Below are 22,616 nucleotides of genomic sequence, written 5' to 3' on the forward strand. Positions count from 1 at the left end.
TTTCTCAAGCAGCAGTTGATTTTAAATCCTATTTTTCATTAGTGAAGTATAAAATGTTAATCATACCTTCCATTGTGCTGTTCTTTTGTAGCCTAGTAGCATATATCTTCCATGTTCACCAAGACTCCCTTTAAGATACTACCAGTAACTTCCTATCTCATAAAAAAAGATTTGTTCAGGAAATAAAAATGTATGTTTCCCCATTGTTAGCTATATGTTTTTCTAATAATCACATCTGAAGCTTATTATGTAGTAATAGCCTTAAGATATTATTTTTTTAAATGTACTACTTTGGTCTTAATACTAGTTTTTAATCTCTTCTTGTTTCTAAGAAGTCTGAATGAGATTTTCAAAATTGAATAATAATTTGATCCGTTAATCTTTTGAAGCTAGTAATTTTATTTTCCTCTCTTTGCAGTCTCTGAGGTTCGCAAATGAATAGAGCTTCATTACTGCAGTCTGCATTTAATAACCATTATCCATTATCTTGTAATTAAGACTCCCTGTAACGAATCATGAGGACAATGCAAAAATACATAGTACATTTCTTTAATGAACTGGAAAATGTTCATCTTGTTCTATTTAGTAATGAGTTGCTGAATAGTCATTAAATCCACTGGAGAATAGAGCTAGATGGATTTTGAAGACTGTCTTGAGTTTGTGGTTAATCTATTAGAATTAAAATTTCATCTTCTATTTTTATCAACAGCTGATTAGAAGTCATTCTGTTTGACCAAATTGATTAGAAGACCATATACAAGGGCAGCTGTTGTTTAATGAAAGTTTTTAATGAAACTGTACCATGGAGACTTGTAATTATAGGCCTTAGAAAAGCTTTGAGTTGCTTTAGACCATGAAAAAACTCTTGTGCTAGAGATTTCAAATTAGGAAAATAAAAAAATATAATTTAATATCATACTATAAATTTATTATTAATTTTAATTTCAACCAAGCACATTTGAATACTTGTCTTATTTAATGTGTTCCTTTTGACCCTTCAGGTCTTTCATCTCCTAGTTTAGTTATTTCACTGAAATTATGGGAACTGATGAAAGAATATTTATATGGATAGCTATTTTAATTGTGAGATATTTTCTTATAAGGTTTTTCCCCCAAGCTGAGCAAAGGTGAGCTTGGTTAATGTTGGATTTACATGAGCTCTGAGGAGAACCTCTGGTGCTCTGTGGTGTCAGTAATTCCAAATCTAGCATTTATTTCTCTAAGGTAATTTTGGTTTAGCAGAGGGGCAAAGGAAGCAATATTAAAATAAGTAAAACAAAGTGTGTGCCTACTCACTCGCACTGGGAAATCCATTGTTCTTTTGACAGTTGTAAAATACAAAAGTACTTTCTAAGGTGTTTTGTGTAATTAAAGCTAGGTCATATTCCTGGGCTTAAAGAAATAGCCAGTGGTGCCTGTACCTACCTGCTCTATGAATCTCTTATGTAGTCTCTGATTTTCATTGTCCTTCTCAACCTATCCAAGCACCATATTTAGCATCTTAAACATTGATTTCAGATGATCAGACCTTATATTTCCTATGGGATTGTTATAGTCAGATTTTAGAATCCACATTGACACACATATCCCAAATATCACCATTCTGTACTTCTATGCTCCCTGTCCCTCACAGAGATTCCTTAGATGGATCCATTTATTACTGTTGGGATTTGTCTTGAACTTTCTATGCTTTTGGTGTTTCTTCTAATGATATTTTTCTTTCATCTGCTCTCTCATCTTCATATTATATTTCTCCTTCAAGGTCTCTCCCAAATTTCACTCATTCCATGAAGCCTTCTCTTATTTTTTCTAACATGAATCTGAACCTTTCCAATTCTTGTTGACTGTAATCTTATATCCAAAACATGCAAATACTGTATATGATTTGTATCTTCTTCCATATGTGACTTCCCAGACAATAAAGGCTTGCCTTAAAATTTAAGACCTTCTGGTTGACATGTGAAGATCTTGGATGCTTTCATAACTGTACTTGGAGTAAGAAAAAAAAAAATGAAAAAACTGAAAATCAATGACTTTTCTCAGACTTTTCTCAGAAAATAAATGACTTTTCTCAAACATTAAAGAATTTAAGTCACAGGGCAAACTGCCACCTTGAAATATGTAGAGACTGGCAGATTCTGAGAGTCATAGCAGAGATCTGCTCGCCTGTGAGAGTCAAACTGGTAGGAACACGTAAATGGCAATTTTGGCAAAGTGTTGGAGGCTGCATGTGGCCCCTACATTTTTGTGGGTTTTCTCTCCAGGAACCCCAGATTCTCACAGTGAAGAGCCAAGAAAGATCTCTTGGCCCTGAGAGGGAAAGAGGAAAATAATCATTGTGAAATATGCCTAGATCATTCTTCTTAACAAAGGTCCACTTTCCAAGGCAAAAGGCTTTGTTAGAGCCTCATCCTACTGGGGAGGGCATTTCACTCTAGTCTTCCTAAATCATCAAAGTCAGGGAGAAAAGCCAAGACACACTTATGAAGGCTACAGCCCAAGGACAAAGACCCACTTAAAGACGGAAATTTAATAATAAGATTATAAAATACTTCCTTTCTCCCATACATTATCATTACAGTAATAGGGCTCCAGTAATCTAGTGGATTACAGCTGACAGAGCTAAAAGACATATACTCTCCCTGGAGAGGAAGATTTAGGAAGACTGAAGTAAACATGAGAGACAAAAACAAGGATATTCTAGGTTTCAAAAACTCTGATACCTTTGGCTACAGCAGACAGTAAACACAGCCTGACTCTTAGCCAGATTAACATAAAATCTCACACTGAAGTCCTCCTTATTCTCTGTTCTTGTTGCCTGATGTCACATCTGGCATTCAACAGAAACTTACAAGAGATGCTAAAAGGCAAGAAAAAACACAATCTGTAGAGACAAACAAACATTTAACCAGAGTTTGGAGAAGGCAATGGCACCCCACTCCAGTACTCTTGCCTGGAAAATCCCATGGACAGAGGAGCCTGGTGGGCTGCAGTCCATGGGGTCGCTACGAGTCGGACACGACTGAGCAACTTCACTTTCACTTTTCACTTTCATGCATTGGAGGAGGAAATGGCAACCCACTCCAGTATTCTTGCCTGGAGAATCCCAGGGACAGGGGAGCCTGTCGGCTGCTGTCTAGGGGGTCGCACAGAGTCGGACACAACTGAAGCGACTTAGCAGCAGCAGCAGCAGCAGCAGCAGCATATATGGCAGATATGTTAGAATTATCAGAAAGAGAAATTTAAAGTAACTGTGACTGATATGTTAATGATCTTAATGGGAAAAGTAGACAACATGAGGAATGGTAGGTAATGTAAACAGAGAGATAAGAAATACTCAAAAGAAAAAGCTAAAAATCAAAAACACTGAAAAAGAAATGAATACCTTGTCAGGAGGCTGGATAGAACTGTGGAAAGAGTCAGTGACTATGAAGATATATCAAAAGAAACCTCTTAAACTGAAATGCAAAGGAAAAAACAGGTAAAAAAAAAATCCAAAAACTGTGGGGCAATTTCAAAAGGTGTGACACATGTAACTGGAATAGTTGAAGAAGAAAGAGAAAATTGAGCAGACAACATATTTGACGTAATAGTGGCCAAGAATTTTCCAAAATTAATGATAGATACCAAACTGTAGATCTAGGAAGCTCACTCAGCAGAATAAATATCAGAAACGAGTAAACAAAAAACAGTATACTTAGATATGCATGTTCAGTTGCTCAATTGTGTCTGACTGTTTGCAACCCCATGAACTGTATCCCACCAGGTTCCTCTGTCCATGGGATTTTCCAGGCAAGAATACTGGAGTGGGTTGCCATTTCCTTCTCCAGAAGATCTTCCTGACCCAGGGATTGAACCCGGGTCTCCCACACTGTAGGCAGACGCTTTACCATCTGAGCCACCAGGGAAGTTCCTTTACACAGTATATATGTATATAATATTCACACTGAAGAAAACCAAAGACATATAGAAAATTTCATAAAAAGCCAGAGAAAAGAAAAAGGAAACAATTTCAATGGATTTCCATTGAAAACCATGTCAAAATAAAATGAAGTAACGTATTGAAGGCAAAAAACTCCACCAATCTAAAACTCTATGTTCAGTGAAATTATCCTTAAAAAGCAAAGGGCTTAGACATATTAAAAACTGGGGGAAATCATTGCCAGCAGATCTTCCCTGTAAGAAATGTTAAAAATATTATTCTGGGAGTAGGAAATTATGTAAATCAGAAACTCTGATTTACACTGAAAAAGAAAGAACATCAGAGAAAAAATAAGTGAAGGACAAAAATACATTATTTTCTTTCTCAATTGATCTAAAAGATAACTAAAGTAGTAACAGTGATAGTATATTGGGTGATTATACGATTCAGTTCAGTTCAGTTGCTCAGTTCAATTCAGTTCAATTCAGTCACGCAGTCGTGTCCAACTCTTTGTGACCCCATGAATCGCAGCACGCCAGGCCTCCCTGTCCATGAGTTCACTCAAACTCATGTCCATCGAGTTGGTGATGCCATCCAGCCATCTCATCCTCTGTTGTCCCCTTTTTCTCCTGCCCCCAATCCCTCCCACCATCAGAGTCTTTTCCAATGCGTCAGCTCTTCGCATGTGGTGGCCAAAGTACTGGAGTTTCAGCTTTAGCATCATTCCTTCCAAAGAACACCCAGGGAGTTGTGTACAACTCTTTGCGACCCCATGGACTGCAGCACACCAGGCCTCCCTGTCCATCACCAACTCCTTACCCAAACTCATATCCATTGAGTTGGTGATGCCATCCAACCATCTCATCCTCTGTCATCCCCTTCTCCTCCCGACTTCAATCTTTGCCAGCATCAGGGTCTTTTCAAATGAGTCAGCTCTTTGCATCAGGTGGCCAAAGTATTGGAGTTTCAGCTTCAACATCAGTCCTTCCAATGAACACTCAGGACTGATCTCCTTTAGGATGGACTGGTTGGATCTCCTTGCAGTCCAAGGGACTCTCAAGAGTCTTCTCCAACACCACAGTTCAAAAGCATTGATTCTTTGGCACTCAGCTTTCTTTATAGTCCAACTCTCACATCCATACATGACTACTGAAAAAACCATAGCCTGACTAGACAGACCTTTGATGGCAAAGTAATGTCTCTGCTTTTTAATATGCTGTCTATGTTGTACCATATGTATAAATGAAAATGAACTACAGTAGTGTTATAGGGGATAGGAGGGAAAAATTAGGAATACTTGGTTGAAAAATAACTGCAGTACTTATAGCAATATATAGTTATTTGGAGGTAGAATTAGATTACTTAAAAATGCATATTGAAAGCTACAGGGCAACCACTAAAAAATATACAAAAGAAGTATAATTGATATGCTGAGAGGAGATAAAATAGAATCATATAAAATATTCTGTTAAAGCCAGAGAAGGTAGGAAGAAGTGTAACAATAAAAATACAACACATAGAAAAGTTATTATTACTTATAAAAATAAGACCCTATTGTATGTTGTTTGTAAGGAATCCACTTTAAATATAAAGACTTTAAATGTTCAAATTAAAAGGTTGGAGGAACATATACCATGCTAACCTCAGAATAAGGGGTATTAATTTCAGACAAAAACTTCAGAAAAAGGAACATTTTTAGGGATAAGTAAGAACATTGCATAAAAATAAAGGGGTCATTTCTCAAAGAAGACATCCTGAACAATCCTAAACACATATACATCTAAAAACAGAGCATCAAAATCTGAGGCAAAATCTGGTAGAACTGAAAAGAGAAATAGACAAATCTATTATTATAACTGTACTTCATGACCAGTCTTTCAGTAGTGGATAACTCAAGCTCAAGTATCAGCTAGGATGTAATTGACCTGAATAGCCATATTAATCAAGTTGACATTTATAGAAAACTACTCAATAGCAGCAGAATACATATTTTCAAGTTCACATGGAACGTTCACCAAGAAAGGACACATCCTGGTTCTTAAAGCACACTTAAATGAATTTAAAAGAATAAACAATAGAAAGTATGTTCTTGGACTACAGTGAAACTAAATGAGAAATCAGTAGAAGAAAGATAGCTGAAAATTTCCCAAATAGTTGAAAATTAAGGTACTTCTAAATAACATTTGGTTTAAGACATTCTTAAAGGAAGTTTTTAAAATTTCTTTTTAATTAAATGAAAGTTAAAGTACAACTCTCAAAATTTGTAAAGTGTTGCAAAAGCAGAGCTTAGAAGGAAATTTCTAACTGCATATGTTAGAAGAATGATCAAAAATCAACAATCTCAGCTTCTACCTTAGGACATACAAAGAGAAAGAACAACAATTTAAGCCTAAGGCAAGCAGAACAACAGAAATAAAATTTAGAACAGAAATGAAATTGAAAACAAAAACAATATAGAAAATTTGAAAACCCCAAAAGCTGGTACTTTAAAGATCAAATTGATAAAACTCTAGTTAGAATAACCAAGAATCAAAGAGAGAATGCTAATATCAGAAACAAGAGATCATTACTATTCCTATCATCTTTAAAAAAATAATAAAAGAATAGTATGAAGAACTCTTTGCCCACAGTTTGATAATACAGATGGCTTAGATCAATTTCTTGAATGATATAAATAACCAAAACTCACACTGAGAGAAATAGTCTGAATAGACCTATGGCTATTAGTGATGTTATTTTAATTTTATTTTATAAAATATTTTAATATAGTATTATAAGATAATGAATCTTCTTTAATTATATATTTGATAACTTATCTAATAATATTATATTTGATACTTTAATAAATTGTTGAATAAATATTAAGCAAATTATTAAAGAAAAATATTTAAAACCTTCCAAAAAGGAACGCACTAGCTCTCGATGGTTTAACTGATGACTTGTACAAAACATTTAAGAAAATAATACTAGTTTTCCACAATCTCATCTAGAAAGTAGAAGAGAGAGCACTCACTCTGTGAGACTATCATTACCCAAATATCAGTTATGAGAAAGAAAAGCAATAGATGAATATTAATATCACTCATGAACATAGATGTGAAAGTTGTCTACAATGTAGTAGCAAAAATGAGTCCAATATATAAAAAGAATAATATACCACAGCCAACTGGGATTTACTCCAGGTGTGCAAGACTGATTCAATGTAATATAATCTACCATATCAATAAGCTAAAAAAGAAAATAAAATTGTATGCTAATATCAATTGGTACAATTAAAGCATTTGATATATTCCAACACCTAATCCTAATAAAATCTCTCAGCAAATTAGGAATAGAGAGGAACCCCCTCAGCTTGATAAAACATATCTACAAACAAACTTCAGCTAATATGCTGAGGAACTGGATGCTTTTTCCCTAAGACCCTTCTAAGAACAGGGATGGATGTTCTTTCTCAGCATTCCTACTCAACATTTTACTGTAAGTCCTAGTTGGTGCAATAAGACAAGAAAAGGAAAATCAATGTATAAAGATTGGAAAGTGTGGTAGGCTAATAAAGGCTCCCCAAAATAGATTTACATCCTCATCCCCAGAACCTGTGAACATTACCTTTTTTTGGTGGCGAGAGCCTTTGCAGATGTGTTTAAATTAAGGATTTTGAAATAACATTACTATTCTGGCTTATCCAAGTGGGCTCAAAATGTCATCCTATATGCTCTGGGTTGGGAAGATCCCCTGTAGTAGAAAATGGCAACCCACTCCAGTATTCTTGCCTGGAAAATTCCACAGACAGAAGAGCCTGGTGGGCTAAGGACCACAGGGTTGCAGAGAGCCAGACACGACTGAGTGCTCACGCACCCGCATGCTCTTATAAGAGAAAGGCAAAGTAATATTAAGCTCACATGCAGAAGGGGAGGCAACATGCAGATGGAGACAGAGCTTGCAGTGATGCAGGCAAGGAATGCTGGAAGCTATAAGAAGTCAAAGAGGCCAGGAAGATGTTCTCGTGAGAGCCTCCACAGGGAAGACAGCCCTGCTGCCTCCTTGATTTTGGATTTCTGGCCTCCAAAACAGTGAGAATAAATTTCGGTTGCTTTGTGCTACCTAGTTTGTTATAATTTGTTGTAACAATCACAAGAAGTTAATACAAGAAGAAAGGTATAAAACTGCCTTTCTGTGTAGATGACATGACTGTTTATGGAGAAAATCCCTCCAAAACAACGAACTCCTGAAGCTACTAAGTGAGTTTACCAAGGTTGCATGATATAAGTTTAATATACAAAGGTCTGTTTCTTTCCTATTTACTGTAATGGACAATTGGAATTTGAAATTTAAGAAAAACTGATTACAATAGTAATCCATAATTGAAATAGGTGTAATCTAACAACATATGCCCTTGATTATAGGCATACTTGTTAGATTGCCAAAAATTTATACCAATCACTAATGAAGATACAGATCAACAGGAACTCTTATTCATTACTGTTGGGGATGAAAAATGGTATAACTACTTTGCAGGAAAATTTGGCAGTTTTTTCCAAGGCTAAATATGGCCTTACTATAAAATCTAGCGATTGCTTTCCTTGTTATTTACTCAACTGATTTGAAAATTGCTTATGTGCACACAAAGACCTGTATATGAATGTTTATAGCAACTTTATTCATAATTGCCAAAAATGAAAACAACTAAGATATCCTCAGATAGTGGAACAACCATGCAATAGAATACTATTCATCAATACAAAGAAGTGAACTATGAAGCCATAATCTATAACAATGGGAAGTGATTATTAATATGTACCCTTGATAGCCTCTCTTCTGAGATGAAGAATTTAGATGATATCCAATATTGTTTTTTAAAAATAATTTTACAATTTTTTAAGGAATCTCCACACTGTTCTCCATAGTGGCTGTACTAGTTTGCATTCCCACCAACAGTGTAGGAGGGTTCCCTTTCCTCCACACCCTCTTCAGCATTTATTGCTTGCAGATTTTTGAATCGCAGATATTCTGACTGGTGTGAAGTGGTACCTCATTGTGGTTTTGATTTGCATTTCTCTAATAATGAGTGATGTTGAGCATCTTTTCATGTGTTTGTTAGCCATCCGTATGTCTTCTTTGGAGAAATGTCTATTTAGTTCTTTGGCCCATTTTTTGATTGGGTCGTTTATTTTTCTGGAATTGAGCTGCAGGAGTTGCTTGTATATTTTTGAGATTAGTTGTTTGTCAGTTGCTTCATTTGCTATTATTTTCTCCCATTCGGAAGGCTGTCTTTTCACTTTGCTTATATTTTCCTTTGTTGTGCAGAAGCTTTTAATTTTAATTAGGTACCCAGCAATCCCATTGCTGGGCATACACACTGAGGAAACCAGAATTGAAAGAGACACATGTACCCCAATGTTCATCACAGCACTGTTTATAATAGCCAGGACATGGAAACAACCTAGATGTCCATCAGCAGATGAATGGATAAGAAAGCTGTGGTACATATACACAATGGAGTATTACTCAGCCGTTAAAAAGAATACATTTGAATCAGTTCTGATGAGATGGATGAAACTGGAGCCGATTATACAGAGTGAAGTAAGCCAGAAAGAAAAACACCAATACAGTATACTAACACATATATATGGAATTTAGAAAGATGGCAATGATGACCCTGTATGCAGGACAGCAAAAAAGACACAGATGTGTATAGTGGACTTTTGGACTCAGTGGGAGAGGGAGAGGGTGAGATGATTTGGGAGAATGGCATTGAAACATGTATAATATCATGTAAGAATCGAATTGCCAGTCTATGTCCGATGCAGGATACGGCACACTTGGGGCTGGTACATGGGGATGACCCAGAGAGATGTTGTGGGGAGGGGGGTTGGAGGGGGGTTCATGTTTGGGAACGCATGTACACCCGTCGTGGATTCATGTCAATGTATGACAAAACCAATACAGAATTGTAAAGTAAAATAAAAAAGAAAAAAAATAAAAATAATTTTATTTATTTTTGGCTCTGCTGGGTCTTCATTGCTATGCATGCTTTTCTCTAGTTGCAGAGAGTGCAGGGCTGCTCTTTATTGTAGTTCATGGGCTTCTCATTGCAGTGGCTTCATAGGCTCTAGGGCATGCAGGCTTCAGTAGTTGCAGTTCCTGGGCTTAAGAGCACAGTCTCAATAATTGTGATGCCCGGGCTTAGTTGCTCCTCAGCATGTGAGATCTTCCTGGAACAGGTATTCAACCTGTGTCTCCTGCACTGGCAGGTGGATCTTAAGCACTGAGCCACTAGGGAAGCCTTGTATCGAATATGGTACCCAAAGCCTTCTAGTGAATCAGAAGACACTGACACCTATTAGGAAAACACATCTTGGTATCAATGTGAATCTTTGCTGATGTTCTTTTACATGTATTTCCTGGCTTTCATTTCTTCTCTCTGCTTGTTATTTCTGATATTGTAGGTGCCAGGTATTGGTTCTGTAGTCCCATTCATTCATTCACCCATCCATTCATTCATTCATCAACTTAGCACATGCCTACTTCAGGGCCTTTGCACTTGCTGTTTCCCTCCTTGTGATGCTCTTTTCAAAGGTTCCTTTCATAGTTCTCTGGATTTCACTCATCAGAAATACTTTCATGATGACTGTTAAATTACAGCTCTCTCTCCCCACCTCCATCACTCTCTTGCTCATTACATTACTTTTCTTCATCACACTTACCTCCACCTGGCCTTCATTCATGCAGTCAGTCAGTTCAGTCACTCAGTCATGTCCGACTCTTTGCAACCCCATGGAATGAAGCACGCCAGGCCTCCCTGTCCATCACCCAACTCCCAGAGTTTACTCAGACTCATGTCCATTGAGTCAGTGATGCCATCCAGCCATCTCATCCTCTGTTGTCCCCTTCTCCTCCTGCCCTCAATCTTTCCCAGCATCAGGGTCTTTTCAGATGAGTCAGTTCTTCACATCAGGTGGCCATCATTATGTGTTTATTTATTTATTGTCTTTTTCTTCTCGAGAATCTAGTCACAAGGGCAGGAACTTTGTTTTGTGTACTGGTCTGTTCCCAGCAGGTAGGACAAAATGCAGCCCATAGTAAGCCCCCAGTAAATAATTCTTCATGAATGTGGGCGTGACAAGCACATCTCCATTTCTTCCAGTGGGCCTTCAGGTCCGAAGGAAAGAAAGTTTCTGATGACCTGATTGGGTAGATCAGAATTCTCATAGTTCTTACACAGATTGCAGCCCTACCTAGGTTCCTGCTCCATCTCAGTTTGTATAACATTGATAATTTTCAGAATCCTTTCATAGAGACTGTCTCTTTTGATTACTTTTATAACACTATGAGGCAAGTAAGGATTTCCAGACATATTTTATAAATGAGAAAGGTGAGGTGATGGAATTTGCAAGGTAAATGTCAGCCAGAGCTAGAAACCAGATCTCCTGACTTCTGGCTTATCAAGTGATTACGCGGGATTTATGCTGCATCTCCACCTGCTCCTTGAATGTACGCTTTTGAGGGAAAGAGCTTGAATGATTTGTATTTATATTTTCTGCTGTGCCTTTCACATTGTACTTACTCAAGGTGTGTTGATTTGAACTTCTCTGTCCACACAGTCTTCCTGGAAGTGTTTTGTGCCCTTGAAACTAGAGGGGGAAGTTTTGGCCACTTCTTTCCTCTACTTTTGACCACCTTGATGGACCTTGGGAGAATCTCAGAGATTAGATTACAAATGATTTAACAGATTCCATGAGTGTGGGCCATAAATTGCCCAGGAATCATCTGGGAACCTAGTTTCTATTCAGATTATGATTTAATTGGTTCAGTGTGGGATCCAACGGTCTGCATTTTTAACAAGCTCTCTGGTAGTGCCTGTGATGCTGAGCTGTGATCCACAGAACAGTTTGAGGGTAGATTACCACATGGACGATGGACCCTGTGTCTGACTGTGTGACCCTCATTAAGTTTTTTGGAGGCACTGTAGCACATGGGTTAAATTCTATTGCTTTTGTTAAAATTCTTCCTCCCTCACTTATTGTTTGACCTCAAGCAAGTTACTTTCCTTTCAGTTCAGTTCAGTCGCTTAGTTGTGCCCGACTCTTTGCAACCCCATGGACTGCAGCATGCCAGACCTCCCTGTCTATCACCAACTCCCAAAGTTTACTCAAACTCATGTCCACTGAGTCAGTGATGCCATCCAACCATCTCATCCTCTGTCGTCCCCTTCTCCTCCCGCCTTCAATCTTTCCCAGCATCATTTCTTTGCATCGGGTGGCCAAAGTATTGGAATTTTAGCTTCAGCTTCAGTCCTTCCAATGACTATTCAGGACTGATTTCCTTTAGGATTGACTGGTTGGATCCCCTTGAAGTCCAAGGGACTCTCAAGAGTCTTCTCCAACACCACAGATCAAAAGCATCAATTCTTTGGCACTCAGCTTTCTTTATAGTCCAACTCTCACATCCATACATGACTACTGGAAAAACCATAGCCTTGACTAAATGGACCTTTGTTGGTAAAGTAATGTCTCTGCTTTTTAATATGCTGTCTAGGTTGGTCATAACTTTTCTTCCAAAGAGTAAGCGTCTTTTAATTTCATGGCTGCAGTCACCATTTCCTCCTTAAAAATAGGGATCATATTAGTACTTATTAGTACATATTAGTACACACACAGTTATTGTAAGGATTGAGTCAATACTTGTAAATCACTGGAATAGTGCATAGTACCCAGAGCTCAGTGACTCTTAACTATTACTCTCCTCTCTTTGTCTCCTTGTGCTATTTTGTTAAACTACATCATTAGGTTGAAGACATTTGAGAGACAGGAAGTTGTTTAAAATATTTGCAAGGTGAAAATATGTGGTGTCTTTCGTGAAAGTCACAGTCTAGTTGGAAGACAGCTTTTGTTAAGAGACAATGCGGTAGACATCAGCTAGTGATGATTCTCCTTGTATTGTCACAGCTGTACTGCACACTTTCTACCGCACGTAAGAAGATGAGGGGAAAATGCGTAGGCCCTCCAGTTTTGTAGTAGTGTGATATATGATGCTAGTGAGTGAGTGAGTGAGTGAAGTCGCTCAGCCGTGTCTGACTCTTTGCCACCCCAGGGACTGTAGCCCACCAGGCTCCTCCCTCCATGGGATTCTCCAGGCAAGAGTACTGGAGTGGGTTGCCATTTCCTTCTCCAGGGGATCTTCCTGACCCAGGGATTGAACCCGGGTCTCCAGCATTCCTAAGCATAGGGCAAAAAATTGTTTCTATTTCTCTCAGTTTTCCATTAATAAACCAATCTGGTTTTAGTTGATGATATGGAAATGTAGACGCAAGAGCCCCAGGGGTCTGGAAGAATCCATTTGGTGCCTAATTTAATTAATTTTATAGTAAGAGGAACTTGGGAGACTCAGAGACATGGGTTAGATCCCTGGGTCGGGAAGATCTGGAGCAGGCAATGGCAACCCACTCCAGTATCCTTGCCTGGAGAATCCCGTGGACAGAGAAGGCTGGTGGGCTATGGTCCATGGGGTCACAAAGAGTCAGACATGACTTAGCGACTGAGCATACACACAAAGTAAGAGGAAAAAAAAATATGGACAGAATGACTTTAAAGAGAGATTTGGTTTTAGTCTTTCAAATAATTGATGAAAAATAAATTCCTCAGGGAAAAAAGGGTACACGACTTGCTCCTTCCACTGACTCAAAAGTGGAAGAAAAAAAAAAGTAAGTATTTTAATTAATAAATTTAAAAAATTGATATGGAGTTTTTCTTCCTCTTTTTTTTTAGGATCAGATTTTATTAAGACCTCTACGGGAAAAGAAACAGTAAATGCTACCTTTCCAGTAGCTATAGTTATGCTTCGGGCCATTAGAGATTTCTTCTGGAAAACTGGAAACAAGGTATTTTATTGCCAGCAAATCTTTATTCCTTCGGAGTAAAGATGATGTTATTTATAATACTAGTCACAGCCACGATAGCTGTCTTTATATGCAGATGCTGTGAATGCATTCCCTTTATTAAGATAAACGTTTAATTTACCTTTCATGACAAAAGAATACATTCATGGGGAAAGAATGTGTGATTCACAGAAAAGTAAAGGTGAGTGAGGTAGTTAGTAGGTGTGATCAAGATGTAAACTCACTTTTCGTCCTTTTATTAGCGAAGACAATGTTATCACTGACAAGAGATTCCTAAATGGGTTCTTTAACGAACTAATTCTGCCACAACAGAGGCTTTCTGCTAAGGCGTTGGCCGGCGAAAACAGGTTAATGCAGAAATTAAACTTCCTTGAGGAATGGAAAGAATTGCAGAGTAACATTTATTGAATGATAAGCTGTGGTGGTGATATGAAAAGTATGCAATATAATGGGAAATAATCTTTTCCTGTCATTATTGAAGGACACACATAAATTGGTTTTTCTGTTGGGAAACCCCCGGTCCAGAAAAACTTATTACTTTTAATAATGTGAGGTGAAGAGAAAATTCTCGAGGAGATGAACTTATTAAACAAAATAATGAAATGCTGTGAAACAGCAGGGAAAAGGTAGCTAGACGTTATATAGCTCTTGAATTAAATATCCATTTTTGCGTTTTATGGCAGTCAGATGTGCTCTTTGGAAGACTGTTAAGCTGAGGAGGGTATATGCTCGCTTTTGCCAGCTTTTCGAAAAATAATACATATTTTTTGAAACATGAATTTAAAAGGAAAAAATGTGTATGAGGTGTTTTTTTAAAAAATGAGTTTGGATTTTCCTTTTCACTTCAAGTTGCTTGTTTAGCTGCAAATTATCTCAAAGGATTGCTTTTTTTTTAACATCATGGGAGAGAAAGGTAATTTTTTTTTTTAAATGAGACTTTGCCTTCACGAAAGGCATCTTTTAAAACCAATCTCTTGATGTCTGCTGAATAGAAACCAAAAAAAGAACTTTAATCCTTTGCCAGCTGGGATGTGATGACTTTATATGTGACTGTATTTCAGTTTATTTTGGAATCGGAGACCTTTCTTAGGAGGTACCTAGGTTTAAGAGGAGATGAACTCCTTCCAGAATTTTTCCTTCAGAATACCTTTATATCTTAAAAGAGTACAAATAGGATAAATATCTACTGTGACCTACATAGGAAAGTTGACTTAACTTGAGTAACCTCTACTTGGTAGCCTTTCTGCAATGATCCAATTTTAAAAACAATTTTTTTTTAAAAAGAAAGGCTGTAAATATGAGAACTCTAGCTTCGGGACCTTCAAATGACATCACGACCATTCACTAGACCTGGGGTTACTCTCAGCCAAAATACATTCCAATAGATGCAGTTTTTTTTTTTTTTTTTTTTTTTAAGAATTTTTTGATGTGGGCCATTTTTTAAAAGTCTGATTGAATGTGTTACAATATTGTTTCTGTTTTGTTTTGATTTTTTTTTTTTTTTTTTTGGCTGTGAGACATATGGGATCTTAGCTCCCTGACCAGGGATTGAACCCTCAGCTCCTGCATTAGAAGGCAAAATCTTAACCACTGGACTGCTGGGGAAGTACTGATGTGAAGTTTTTTTATACTTCCAAATGCCTGGGCCCTCACCCCCAGCAGCCCTGGGTCAGGGATAGTCCTCAGGCATCTCTACGTTCATCAACTGTGATGTTGTTTTGTTGCTCAGTTGTATCCGACACTTTGCAACCCCATGGACTCTATCCCACCAGGCGCCTCTGTCTATGGGATTTCCCAGGCAAGAATACTGAAGTGGGTTGCCATTTCCTTTGCCAGGTGATCTTCCTGGTTCAGAGATTGAACCCGTATCTCCTGCATTGGCAGGTGGGTTTTTTACCATTGAGCTACACAGAGAAGCCCTCGTAAGCTCCACAGTCGGGGCTAAAATTCTCCATGGGGCACCCAGTCCTGTATTGTAAGCACTCATTGATTCACTCATTGAGCCGTTATCTTAAAAGTGAACACGTCCCTTCCTGAAAGAACACTTACATAACAATTTCAATAAAAGTTTCAACAGCTCAATAATCTAGATCACGGTAGAGAGGGAGGAACAGTTTGCTGTCTTTCATGACTTTCTTTTTAACTGTATCACCCCTTTCCGTAGCCAATGAAAGTTCATCCTGGTTTTACTGAGAAGCGGGTAGAAGTCAGTTCGTATTCATCTGGATCACATTTGACTTCACACAGAAAGGACCCGTGTGTGTATCTGCAAATCAGGGGCATTTTCTCCGAGGGTTGACAAGCTATCCAGGCAACCCTTAGACGGTGAAGCTTCCACATCATTGATTTAAGAGATGTTTTAAAATGTAATGGGTTGCCTTCCAGACCATGATTAGTGTCACTCTTGAGAAGCAAAGGTTTGATATTTCATAACCGATTTCATTGCAGATTTATGTTTTCCATATTCTCTCCCTTTAAAAAAGACAGGATAAACTTATGCTGGAAACTCTGTCTCAAAGCATTGCCAAATAGACTTGCTGATACAACAGAATTATATAGAAAAATCTGTGTGTAGTACTGTCTAATTGACAGAAAATGCTCCTATGATTAACATGTGTGCTAATATAAGCTCACTGATTTTTTTTTTTCTTTTTTGCCTTATCTCAATAAGTAGCTTCACTCCACTTACCTCTCCCACCCTCACCTCCCCTTACTCTTACAAGGTCACCTGGGCTCCAGAGTGATAGGCAGATGTAGTTAGAATCTCTGTGTGGCTGTTGCTTAGCTGTGTGATGTGTGACCGAGGCAGGGAAACAAGTGCGGGGACTTCTGCCGATGTTCCTGTGAGGACTGATGAGGGTCTGAACTAAACCAGTGGAACCGAGCGTTGAGAGGAAAGCGTGTGTGTGTGTGTGTGTGTGTGTAGAGTAGAGAGGAAAGCGTGTGTGTGTGGAGAGAGTTGAGAGGAAAGCGTGTGTGTGTGTGGAGAGTTGAGAGGAAAGCGTGTGTGTGTGTGGAGAGGGATTCAGAGGGTGGGCTTGGTGAGACTTGGCTGTTGGTCATTGGATGCGCTGTGGTGAGGAAAAGGGGGGAGGCCAGTTTAGCTAGAAGTTTCCAGCTAGGGTTTGTTGACCTAAAGCAAGTAGACTGCCAGCTATTTCTCCAGCCAAGATGGATTTATTGGGGATCAGTGAACGTGGGAAGCCACATGCAACTCCCTGCAGGGCAAAGGAAGAAGGGGAAGAAGAATGCTTGAAAGGAAAAGGAAGATGGGAGGTGTAGTAAACAAGGAGTCAGGGACTATTCACAGACTGAATCCTTGCCAGGAGAGAAGAGCCTCTCTTCTTCCTGTTATCCAGGAGTAAGCGCCCCCAACTCTATTGGATTGAGGTTTCCTTTTCTTTGCTTTTAAAAAAAATTTATTTGGCTGCATTGGGTCTTAGTTGCAGCATGAGGCAACTTTCCTTGTGGCGAATGGGCTCAGTAGTTGCAGAAACACAGGATGTGGGGTCTTAGGATGAGGGATCAAAACCATGTCCCCTGCTTTAGAGGGCAGATTTTTAATGACAGGACCACCAGGGAAGTCCCTAATTGAGGTTTCTGTTTATTCATTTTTTTTATGGGCTGATAATGGACCATATACTTATTGTGTCCCTTCTCTGGCATTCTGTTAGCAACAACCACCCCTCCAACACTCCCCCTCACTGGTGCTCTCCAGCAGAGCAACCAAACTCAGGAGTGGTCACATGTGTGAGCTTCAGTCCTTGGGCTTTGGGTATTTACTCTATTGGATAGTCAAGTTCTTAAGAAAAGTATTTCTAGATAAGCAGGTTTTACTGTATATAGGACACATCTGTCCTTTTCTAATGGACTCAGGGACATCATTTGTAAACATCAGATACTGGCCGAATTGTGCTATCGATGGTCACCTGCAGAGACTGCTGAAGTGTGAAGGGCCCCTACACTGTCTTTCTCTCCTGTGCTTATTTAGCTGTTTGGCTGTTTTATGCAGCTCAGTCTACTGACAACTTAAAAGTCCCTATAGTTAAGTTGATTAAAATAACTGTCACCTGTCCTTGGTGGTTGCTGTGGTTTGGTTAGTACGGCCTCACTGATTCTTTCTTCTCATTTTAAACCCACGAGTGTATCTTTTGCAGCTCAGATTGAAGGGCCAAAAGGTGTACATTTCCCATGGCCTCCTGATAACAATGGAGAATGAACGGGCTCTTGTGTTATGTTTTCCTGTTTATTGACACCTCTCTTGTTTATCCCAGGTTCATAGCTATAGTCTAGATGGTAAAGGCTTATGACTTTTCAGCAAGTGAAATGTTAATGAGGGTTATTAACTCTCATTAATGTCTCCTTGGAAGCAGTGACATTCTTCCCATTAATCTTGGAAAAGTCATTTTGTCCTGTGAATGAGCTTGAGTCAGTGCTCTGAGTGCTGAGGGAAGTGAAATAGGATTTAGAAAAGAGAGAACGGATGGAGACCCTGTATTAATGCAAGACCGGTTTTTAAAGCAACACAGTAACAATGCTAAACATTGTTCTCTTTCCCTTGTCCTCTTTCAGGTAGGCTTTAAACCGGCCGGAGGCATCCGCAGTGCGAAGGACTCCCTTGTGTGGCTCTCTCTCATAAAGGAGGAGCTAGGAGATGAGTGGATGAAGCCTGAACTCTTTCGAATAGGTGCCAGCACTCTACTTGCCGACATCGAGAGGCAGGTGAGGAGCAGCAGCCCGCTGTCCTTGGAACACCTGACAAGTATTTTTAAGAAAGAAATAAAAAATCACTTGTTTAAAGAGGACTTACAGATGGACAGTGCACAGATGGAAGGGTGCTCAGCATCACTAATTAGAGAATAGAAATCAAAGCTACAGCAAGGTATCACATCACACTGGTCAGAATCAGTTCGGTTCAGTTCAGTCGTGTCTGACTTTTTGAAACCCCATGGACTGCAGCACGCCAGGCCTCTCTGTCCATCACCAACTCCCAGAGTTTATTCAAACTCATGTCCATTGAGTCGGTGATGCCATCCAACCATCTCATCCTCTGTCGTCCCCTTCTCCTCCCGCCTTCAGTCTTTCCCAGCATCAGGATCTTTTCAAATGAGTCAGCTCTTCGCATCAGGTGGCCCAAGTATTGGAGTTTCAGCTTCAACATCAGTCCTTCCAGTGAATATTCAGGACTGATCTCCTTTTGGATGGACTGGTTGTATCTCCTTGCAGTCCAAGGGACTCTCAAGAGTCTTCTCCAGCACCACAGATCAAAAGCATCAATTCTTTGGCTCTCGGCTTTCTTTATAGTCCAACTCTCACACCTGTACATGACTACTGGAAAAACCATAGCCTTGACTGGATGGAACTTTCTTGGCAAAGTAATGTCTCTGCTTTTGAATATACTATCTAGGTTGGTCATAACTTTCCTTCCAAGCAGTAAGCATCTTTTAATTTCATGGCTCCAGTCACTATTTGCAGTGATTTTGAAGCCCCCCCAAATAAAGTCAGCCACTGTTTCCACTGTTTCCCCATCTATTTGCCATGAAGTGATGGGACAAGATGCCATGATCTTAGTTTTCTGAATGTTGAGCTTTAAGCCAACTTTTGCACTCTCCTCTTTCACTTTCATCAAGAGGCTTTTTAGTTCCTCTTCACTTCCTGCCATAAGGGAGGTGTCATCTGCATATCTGAGGTTATTGATATTTCTCCCAGCAATCTTGATTCCAGCTTGTGCTTCATCCAGCCCAGCATTTCTCATGATGTACTCTGCATAGAAGTTAAATAAGCAGGGTGACAATATACAGCCTTGACATACTCCTTTTCCTATTTGGAACCAGTCTGTTCCATGTCCAGTTCTAACTGTTGCTTCCTGACCAGCATACAGATTTCTCAAGAGGTAGGTCAGGTGGTCTGGTATTCCCATCTCTTTCAGAATTTTCCACAATTTGTGGTGATCCACACAGTCAAAGGCTTTGGCATAGTCAGTAAAGCAGAAATAGAGGTTTTTCTGGAACTCTCTTGCTTTTTCCATGATCCAGTGGATGTTGGCAATTTGATCTCTGTTTCCTCTGCCTTTTCTAAAACCAGCTTGAACATCTGGAAGTTCGCGGTTCACGTATTGCTGAAGCCTGGCTTGGAGAATTTTGAGCATTACTTTACTAGCGTGTGAGATGAGTGCAATTGTGTGGTAGTTTGAACATTCTTTGACCTTGCGTTTCTTTGGGACTAGAATGAAAACTGACCTTTTCCAGTCCTGTGACCACTGCTGCATTTTCCAATTGTGCTGGTGTATTGAGTGCAGCACTTTCACAGCATCATCTTTTAGGATTTGAAATAGTTCAACTGGAATTCCATCACCTCCACTAGCTTTGTTCATAGTGATGCTTCTTAAGGGCCACTTGACTTCACATTCCAGGATATGTAGCTCTAAGTGAGTGATCACACCATCGTGATTATCTGGGTCATGAAGATTTTTTTTTGTATAGTTCTTCTGTGTATTCTTGCCATTATCAAAAATGGCCATCATCAAAAAATCTACAAATAAATGCTGGAGAGGGTGTGGAGTAAAGGGAACCCTCCTACACTGTTGGAGGGAATGTAAATTGGTATAGCCACTGTGGAAAACACTGTGGAGGTTCCTTTAAATAAAGTAAAAATAGAGCTACCATATCATCTAACAATCCCACTCCTGGTCATTATATCCAGAGAAAACACTAATTCAAAAACATATGTGCACACTGATGTTCATAGCAGCCCTATTTACAGTAGTCAGGGCATGGAAGCAACCTAAATGTCCATTGATAGAGGAATGGACAAAGAAGATGTGTGTGTGTGTGTTTGTGTATAATATGCAATAGAATATTACTCAGCCATTAAAAAAGCATGAAATATTGCTTTTGAAGCAATGTGGATGGACTGGGAGATTATTATACTTGGTGAAATAGGTCAGATAGAGAAGGACAAATATTTTATGAAATCACTTATATGTGGAATCTAAGAAAATAATATAAATGAACCTATTTACAAAAGAGAAATAGTCTTACAACTTAGAAAACAAACTTTATGGTTTCTAAAGGGAAAAGGGGAGGTGGGATAACTTACAAGTTTGGGATTAACAGATATAAACTACTATACATGAAATGGATTAGAAACTAGGATTTACTGTATAGCACAGGGGACTATATTCAATATCTTGTAATAACCTATAATGGAAAATAATCTGAAAAAGAATATATTTGTGTGTGTGTGTATATATATATATAAATCACTTTGTTGTGTGCCTAAAGCTAACACAGCATTGTAAGTCAATTTCAATTAAAAAAAAAAAAGGCATTTATTGGACTGTGAGAAGAAAGAGATGAAAACTCAGTTCATTGACCTCATCATACCCCACCTGCCTTCTTCCAAGCAAACTTCCACCTAAAGTAAAGTTGGAAGGAGATTCTGCTGAAGTACATAACAGTGGGGCTTAATAATGAAATATTAACTAAAATCATTATGTAATGGTGTCATTATTAATTGATATGAATAGAAATATAATAACTGATGACTAAACTCTGCTTTCCCCACAGATTTACCATCATGTGACTGGAAGATACGCAGCCTACCATGACCTCCCCATGTCTTAGATCATCAACAAATTCCAAAACTGTCCTTTGCAACAATGTGTAAAAATTATCTTTCTATGTGATTGCTAAAGTTATTTAATGAAAAAATGGGGGGATAGATAACTTTTTTTCCCCTCCCTTAAAATTTCCATTGAATTTAGCTTAAAGAATGAAAAAACCAACTAATCTACACATGGTCCCCATTTTAGGCTTATCTGAAATGATCTGAATTACTAGATCTCCAGGGTTAATTTTGCAAAGGTTTTCTCTTAAGAACTCTGAGTAAGATGTTAATGATAACTTTGATAATGTTAAATTCTAAGGGAGCAAATATTGACTTGCCCAAGAACCACTATGTGGCAAAAGAAAATGAAGCACCCTGAACTTCTCTTGCTCTTCCAAGCTACTTCAGGACTAATTTCCTAATCATTCAGCACGAATTTCCTGCCATGATAATTTGTCTTTAATTTTCACAACAGATATGCTCTTTTACTAATTGTTTTGCTAATGAAATATCTGTCATTTTATATGAAACTATGGATATCATTGAATATTTTTAATGAAAAAATTCCTATTGTTTATTAAAAAACTTTAAATTGTTGTAATACATATTGAAAAGTTAATCTATTAAACTTAAAAAGAGATTTTATCCATGACTTTCTAAGTCTCTCTAGTACAATCCTTGTGTCTTTATCTAGATAAAGCACCTGTGTACGTTATTAACAAGTACCACTTACATCTTAGATTCTGAAACTTTTTCCTGGTAGAGTGAATAGGAAAGAAACAGCAGACCCTAACATAGTACTTAGTATGTGTGAAGCTCCTTATGTATATCAATTTATTTTAGCCTTTATCTAATCTCTTGGTACAGTAAGGTTAGTATAGTAAGGTTTTGAATCCTCACAACAGTCAGTATTGATGTTATCATCCTTTTATACAGATGAGGGACTGAGGAACAGAGAGCTTAAGCAACTTGCCAAAGGTCACAGAGCTCACTATTAGCAGAGGCAAGAATCAATCCCAGGCAGGCAGTATGGCTCCTGAGTCTGTGCTGTCACCAGAGGTACGTAAAACTGTCCCCCGGACCTCAGAGACACATAGCCAGAGCCCCCAGTCAGCTGTGGGGAACAGTAATCTGCTTTGGGGGATACTGGTTCGTTTACTCATTGTCTCTCTCAGCTCCACTCTTCCCACC

At 38.6% G+C, this 22,616-nt stretch overlaps 1 protein-coding gene across 1 annotated transcript in view; it reads left to right on the top strand.

Annotated features, from left to right (window-relative positions):
- DERA (deoxyribose-phosphate aldolase) overlaps positions 1-22,077 on the top strand; it is a 118,073-nt gene extending 95,996 nt beyond the window's left edge. The window contains exons 7-9 of the mRNA XM_040235265.1: positions 13,687-13,799; positions 18,390-18,539; positions 21,386-22,077. Coding sequence (XP_040091199.1) covers positions 13,687-13,799; positions 18,390-18,539; positions 21,386-21,442 — 320 coding nt within the window. The 3' untranslated portion in view covers positions 21,443-22,077. The remainder of the gene's footprint in view (positions 1-13,686; positions 13,800-18,389; positions 18,540-21,385) is intronic.
- The last annotated feature ends 539 nt before the right edge of the window (positions 22,078-22,616 follow it).

This window comes from Oryx dammah, unplaced genomic scaffold (assembly GCF_014754425.2).
Source record: "Oryx dammah isolate SB20612 unplaced genomic scaffold, SCBI_Odam_1.1 HiC_scaffold_29, whole genome shotgun sequence".
In the NCBI taxonomy this organism is placed as follows: Eukaryota; Metazoa; Chordata; class Mammalia; order Artiodactyla; family Bovidae; genus Oryx; species Oryx dammah.